This window comes from Centruroides vittatus, unplaced genomic scaffold (assembly GCF_030686945.1).
Source record: "Centruroides vittatus isolate TY-2023 unplaced genomic scaffold, ASM3068694v2 contig_3093, whole genome shotgun sequence".
NCBI lineage: Eukaryota > Metazoa > Arthropoda > Arachnida > Scorpiones > Buthidae > Centruroides > Centruroides vittatus.
In genome coordinates this window covers 246,440-253,616 of record NW_027121991.1, presented here as the reverse complement: position 1 = coordinate 253,616, position 7,177 = coordinate 246,440, and the positions used below count along the sequence as shown (strand labels likewise).

The following is a 7,177-nucleotide window of genomic DNA, read 5'->3' as shown; positions in this document are numbered from 1 at the left end:
CGTTCGGCTGGTAGATGGCGTTGTTTGCACGGTAATGCGTTTTGTCGGGCGCCCGAACGAAGCCTCCTTTTAGGCGTAAATTGGAAAGGCGCCGGTGTGGAGTCGGGTCCGTCGCTCCGGACTCAAATCGGAATTTTCTCTTCTAACGGGTTTACCGGGTGCCGCCTTTGGCAAAAATAAGCGGCGTCCGGCAAGTTTCGGGCCAAATACCGACCCGCGCGTGGCCAGGACTTTCCCTAACGGCGGCGATGAAGGGGACGAAGCCGCTGCTTTCGGCCCGAGACGGGAAAGGAGCGGAAGAGGATTACCGTGGCATTTTTCTAGCCCATCCCAGAAGGCGAATCTAGCGCAAAGCGCATTTCCCACCCAAGTTAATTGGACCGGGCCGGGACGCTTCCAGACGAAAAAGTGCACTGGCGGTTGTGCTCATTCCACACCTTTCGTTTTACGTTTCTATCACCAATGCGGTCAAACCCTGATTTTCGGACGCTGTTAAAAGTAGTAACGGACGAAACAAATCCAAACAAAAGACGAGAAGGCGGGATTTGCGCCGGAAGCGGGTCCGCGGACGAGTGAAGGGTGGTCGATCGGTCGGGCGTAAATGTGGAGATTTTTTTATTCGGGCCCTCGGCCGCTTTTCCGTAGCTTTTCCGTCGTCCGGGCCCGACCGGCGTCCCGAAATGTTTCTTTCGGGCCCATTATTTCGATTAATTATTGGGCTTACTACCCCGAGCCTTTTCTTTCTTTCCAAAAACCCAGCCAGAGGAAAGACCGCGCGCTTCCCACGCCGTCCTCTTCTGAATAAGGCGGGTTCTTTGTCTCGGACGACGAAAATCCCGCTGTACCGCCGGGGTGAATCTAGATATGGGAAGAAGACCGATTCGGTCGAAAGTATTGCACGTAACCCCGAAAGACTCCGCGGACTAAATCCCGGATTCCGGTAAAAAGAGGATTTCGTCGCCGGGAATCGGCCGACGAGCGGGAACGGTCGTCTTCCCGCCTGGACGAGACTCGTCGTCTATCCGAGTGGGGGAAAGGTCGGCGGCGAAAAGTTTCTTTCCGCCCCAATCTCGCGGGGCCGGGTTGCGCGTTTCCTCCTCTATTCGACACATTCGGATCCGTCTCTCTTCCCGAAAACCCGGCAGGATCCGCCGGCGATTTTGATGGTTCCCGGCATGGCCACCCCGGTCCGTCGTCCGCGGAATCCCACGAGCGGCCCCACCGGAAGAAATTTCTCTTTCCGAATTCGTCGCTGGGCGCTCACCTTCTTCTGCCTTGGCCGGCCAAAGACAAAAGTAAGGCGGCGGCACTCCCCGGCCCGGGAACGGCGGATTTATCGAGAATAGAAGAAACGGCCGAGTGTCGGCGACGGGACGGAAACGGAAGGAGGTTTCGGATAATTATTTCTGCTTATAAATCCGGTAAAAGATTAGAACGTAAGAGAACGGCGCCAGAATCGACCCCGGCAGAAGGCGTTGGACGGCCCGGGCCGAATTATTTCGCAAAAATGCATTTTTTCTATATTGACCGAGAGAAAGAAGCCCGCTCTTCGGTTCTAATTGCCGCGGGTGGAATGGTGTCAACGGCAGAGAAGAAAAGTAATCGTCCGAAGGTGGAGGAACGAAACGACCTCAAAGTTAAACTTTCGTCAGGCCGTTTGCTTGGCTTTTGCTCCGACCTTTCGCCACACCCTACCTACTGAACAGTACCTACGACCGCCGAATGTTTCTTCTACCCGGTCCTCCCAACCCGGATTCCCTCTTTCCTTCCTATTCCATCGTCTGTGGGGAATCGGCGGTTCAAGTCGTGGGTTTCTTCCGTTTCGGCCACGGATCGGTCTTCCGACGCTACTCTCGCCAGCCGAAAAGCTTTTTTGTCTAGTCCAGTCCCAAATCCTTCGCTCTCCTCCAGGCGGGTGCACCCCCGGAGGGAACGACGCTTTAACAGTTGAAACCAATGGCTCGGAGCCAATCTATTCTCTCCCTCCCGGTCCCGGCTATCGGTAAAAGAGGCCGAAAGTTGGACGGACGGTGGCGGTCGCCCCCCCGCCGAGACTCACTAAAGATCCATTAACGCCTCCATTAGCGGACTCTCCTCCCTGGACCGGACGCCTCCGACCACAAAACCTTCACGATTCGCTTCTCTCCGAAAATAGGCTCTTTGGGTCGGCGCTCGGCTGCCCACCTCGGCCCTTAATCACCCGTTTCGTCGGTCCTTTCGCTCGGAAGTGCGCCCGTCCGGGCGAAAGCACCTTTCTCTCGGACGCCAGCCGCCACTTACCTCCCGCCTCCCTCATCCTCGTCCTTCCGGCTGCGGGCTCGAAGGTCGGACGGCAGAGGCGCTCCCCACCCGTCGGGTCTTCTTCTCCCGCCGCCGGTCTTTCGATAAATAGCCAACCGTCGAACGGAGGACGGTCCCGAGGCGGTGGGCGGAGCCCGGCCTCGGCGCCATTGGTCGGAAGGTGGAGGTTCGTTCCGGGGCGGCCAACCGCCGACGGGCCGGGCCCGGAACCGGGCTATCCGGCGCAGTCGGCCAATGGCAGGGCGGGACGGGCGGCGGGCGGAACGGTGGACGCCGGCCGAGTGGCCGCCGAGACAGACGCCGGGTATTCGCCGTCGCGGCCGCTCGGACCAGAGGCAGCGGCCGACGCCATGTGCAGCAACGACGCCGACCGCGGACCGCAGTCGGTGGCCTTCGCCGGACTCAAGGGCGAGGCGGGGCCGGCCTTCGGCGCCCTGCACGCCGCTCTGGCGCCCGCCTCCCTGGCCGAGTCCTACAGACTGCAGCTCTACGATTACGCCCAGGCGGCCAACAGGCTGCGATTCGCCCAGCACGCCTTCGTCCCGTCGCCCTACGGACTGTCCGCCTACCACGAGGGACAGGCCCTGGTGCCATACGGCCTGTCGCCCTTCGTCCGGCTGGACCCCCGGACTCAGATGATTCAGGAGGAACCCAAGCCGCAGCACAGCTACATCGGCCTGATCGCCATGGCCATCCTCAGTTCGTCCGACAAGAAGATGGTGCTGAGCGACATCTACCAGTACATCCTGGACCACTATCCGTATTTTCGCAACCGAGGACCCGGATGGAGGAACAGCATCCGCCACAACCTGTCGCTCAACGACTGCTTCGTCAAGGCGGGAAGGAGCGCCAACGGCAAGGGCCACTACTGGGCCATCCATCCGGCCAACGTGGAGGACTTCAAGAAGGGAGACTTCCGGCGACGCAAGGCCCAGAGGAAAGTGCGCAAACACATGGGACTGGCCGTGCCCGACGACGAGGACAGCCCGGGACCCACTCCGCCCCCCGACCCGCGGGGAGAGTGCCACCGGACCCCCTACTTTCCGGCCGATCCGCCGGCGGCCAAGAAGATCCGGCGCAAGAGACAATTCGACGTGGAGAGTCTGCTGGCCCCCGATCCCGTCACCCGCCGAGGGTCTCCTCCCGGCTCCGAGCGCCGTCCCCTGCCCTCGCCGGGGGCCGGGGGACCGGGAGTGGAGGAGGGAGGAAGAGGAGCGCCCGCCCCGCCGGGCCCCGAAGGGTCGGGCCGGCCGGGGGCGGAGACGGAAGCGGACTTGGCCGCCGGAAGCGATCCCGGGTGGACCGGCTTCCCCCTCTGCACCCTGCCCTTGCCTCCGGCCTGTTGGACCGGCGGCGGCGGGGGTTCGGTCCTCCCCACCTACGCCGGGTCGGCGGGAGGGCCGCGGCTTCCGGCGGCATGCGACCCCCGCGCCCTGGCCCGGCGCTGGCGTGACGCCGTGGGACGGTTGGTGGCCACTTCCGACGAGGCGGACGAGTTTGGTCAGCACGTGACAGACTCCGGAGGCAGAGGGTAAGTAACCTCTCGGCGGACTTTTCCGGCCGTCGAACTTCCGGTCGGGACCGGAAGCGGGTGGCCGGCGGCGCGGACCGTCGGAGGAAACCGTTCCCGCGGTCGGCGGACGGCGCGCCCTCCCGGTCGACCCTCGACGGCCGCTAGAACAGTCGATTATCGTCCCGTTGTATCTACTGTATTCACCTTAGACGAATAAATATCTGAGTCGAGACCACCGTGGTCCTGTCCACTTCTTTCCTCCGCGCGCCCTTCCTTCCCGTCCGCCGGCGTCGAACCCCCTACTCTCCGGACCCGAATCCCGAATCCCTTCGCCGGCGCTTTCCCGAGCTTCTTCTTTTCCGATTTCGGAAGGAAGCGTTAAGGCGGGAGAACCAGACGAGTCTTCCGGAGGCGGGAGACAGGGACGAGAGCGGAGGGCCGTCTTTCCGTCGGGCGGAAACCCGTCCGATTCTCCCGAGATCCGTAGAGACGGCAACCGGGAGTCGGGCCGCGGACGGAACCCGGCCGTCTGAACGTCGGGTCCTTCCGTAGTTTCCGACGGACGGGGAGCGTGGGGCTTTCTTCCAACGACCGAGCCCGAGGTAAAGTCCGAATCTCGAGCCGAGAGAACGACGCACGGCGGGGGGGGACGAATTCGTCCCCCATTGCTTTTTGTGTCCTCCGCCCTCCATTTGGATTCGACGTTGTTCTCGTTCCTCTTTGTTTCAAAATCGAAAGTAGCCGCCCCTCTGTTTGGTTCCCCGCCGACGATCCCTTCGGTTCCTCGCCCGATTCAGAGAGGAGAAACGGACGAGTGACGGTGGGTCCCCACCGGGAAAGAGTTAAGTTTTCGTCTTTTCGTCTTTTTCTCCTTTTCCTTTGTTTCCGGTCCCTCCGTCCAAGACCCTGTTCCGACGGACACCGTCGGAAAGAGTCTTTCTGATTCCGCTCACCCTCCTTTCGAGTCTTCTCGGCGGCGGGTAAACGGGCGCACACTCGAGAGAAAGGGTGGGGGCCTTTTTAACTCTCCGCCGTTCGGGATCGGGTGTCGGGAGGTCGGCCGAGGTATTTCTCCGGCGTCTCTTCACGTCGAATGAGTCGACTCGGATCCCTGTACCGACGTCCCTTTCCGTTTCTTCCGCCTTCCTCGGCGTCCGTTCGGCTACCCGCCCGTCTGGAAGCCGGAGATCCGGAGCTAAATTCTTCTCCTGGAGGAACGACCCCAACCGCCGGTAGTGAAACGGGCGGGAATTGGCCCGGGACGTTACGTCCGCGGGTTTCGGGCATCCGATTTTTCTCTCGGCCGATCTTCCGAGGCGGATTTATCCGATTCTGTTTTTAAAAGCCCTTTCTGTCGGATTCGGAGGAAGGAAAGCCGTTCTCTCCCGCGGAGGTTCCGTTAGCCCATAGGATTTTCTCCTCTTTCTGAAAGGAAGGATTTTGCGCCGGGACCGAATCGGTTACGGACTGGGATTTTTCCCGCGCGGAGACCCCTCTTCCAAACGCTACATGGAAAGATATTTCTCCCTTTGTCCGTGGATTAAGGGACCGAGGCGGATACGTCCGACGCTCACCCGACTACCGTGTACGTCGGTGGGGGCGCGGAACGACCGTACGTACTTCGAAAGGTTGGGATTTAACCGGCGCCGCGACATTCGTTTACCGAATTTCTCGGCCGAGCGACTCTCGACCGGAATCGAGGTTCTCGGTAATTGGTGGATTCGCTTCGGCCAATGGCGACGTCGCCTTACGTTGCCGGCCGATGGCTGCGCCGGTGATCGTTTGACGGTCGCAGTCTACGACACTTGTGGAAACCGTTGCCGTCGTCGTACCCTCCGTTGCACGTTCGGCAGTCAGTACCGCTTACGAAGACAAAAGAGTGTTCTTCGTACAATCGAACGTTTCGACTCCACGGCGGCGGAATTTCGCCGGAATGGGGTTGTTTCTTGGGACGGATGGGGATTTTATCGATTGCTTAACCTTCCAGATCAGAAGCGGGAACGAAAAGTAGCCTAATGCCTGGCGCAAAACCGTTTCTTGTCAAAATAACGGAACGAATTGCATTTTTCGAATTCTTAGATATTTTTTGACAATAACTAATGATCGTTCCGCCCAGCAATACGATTAGCAGGAGCGTAGATGGGGCGGTGCTGCCGAAAAATCGTGGTCGACGGTGACAAAAAAGTAAAAACCAAAACTCGATGGCTGGTCGCTACCCGGGAGGTGCGGTAAGGGGAACGGCGCTCGTGAGAATAAAACGCGGCCGGGTTCGGTCCTAACAGCAAAACGGATTTTTGCCGTCCTAAATAGCTGTAATTGGCCCAGGCGCGGCCGACCTTTTTCACTTTTTTTGCCGACCGACCTCGTCGCGCCGTCTTTATGTCCGTGTATTTTCTTATCAATAGTTTTTTCAACTCTAAAATTTTTACGGACGTGATTTTCGCCGTTGCGCCTCTTCGGGACACTACAAAAAAGAAAAGCGCAAACAAAAATAAATTAGGCTACGTACGGATTAAACGACGGTCATTTCGCGCACTTACCCTTCGAAGTCGACTAGAATTAAAGTGGAAGTCGAAAGGAAACCGACGGGTTATTTAATTGTACTAATAGAGCGTTTCGGGTTACTTTAGTTCTTTCCGACCGAACGAAAAATGTGAAATTTGATTGACAATTATACTCGAATGTGCAGAATATAGTCCGACCAAAGCGCTATTTTGGCACGGTTACCGTAAAACCTGAGGATTTAGGCATATATATTAAAGCCGGGTAAAATTGCCTACGAAAGTACGGTGCGTTGGAACCGGCGTAGTTTTAAACTTGCGGGAGGTGGACGGATTGCATCCCGCGAAATAATTCGACACGCCCCGGTATTTGTAAAGGCGCGCGCCAATCGATGCGGCGGCGGTCGTTTCCAACGTACTGTACAGTACTTTGGAAATTATTCGAAGAATCGGCTCTGGAAAATTGACAATCCCTCCGTTCGTTAAACGACATCGGTCCGGGATACAACCTTGCGGTACGTTTCTTTATATCTTACTGTTCCGTCAAATACGGTTCTCGATTGTTACTATAAGTTATATATTTAGCTTCTATTAAGAAGATAAATGCAAACCGCCGCTTCGTATCTGTTCGTCAGCCAACGATTACCCGGTTTCTTAAAAGTACGGTACGTCGTAGTTAAGTCGATCAAAAGCTTTCGATAAATCCAGACAGACGGTTAACGTTGTGTTACGTTTGATTTATCTAATTGCCGTATAATATTATTACGATAACATAAAGAGCCTTTAGTTTCCGTCTCTGGGACCAATCCGATTTGTTTTCTCACCGATTAGCTACTATTTAGCCATAAAACAAAGAATACTT

At 57.7% G+C, this 7,177-nt stretch overlaps 1 protein-coding gene across 1 annotated transcript; it reads left to right on the top strand.

The window, feature by feature from the left end:
* The first annotated feature begins 2,617 nt into the window (after nt 1-2,617).
* Nucleotides 2,618-4,046, top strand: LOC136973157 (forkhead box protein E3-like). Its single transcript, XM_067267857.1, has one exon. It carries the CDS (start codon nt 2,652-2,654, stop codon nt 3,834-3,836), a length of 1,185 nt encoding a protein of 394 aa, XP_067123958.1. The 5' UTR covers nt 2,618-2,651; the 3' UTR covers nt 3,837-4,046.
* Nucleotides 4,047-7,177: the final 3,131 nt, after the last annotated feature.

Excerpts from the sequence above, each read along its gene's own strand:
- LOC136973157 (XM_067267857.1), top strand. The coding sequence starts at position 2,652 with ATGTGCAGCAACGACGCCGACCGCGGACCGCAGTCGGTGGCCTTCGCC.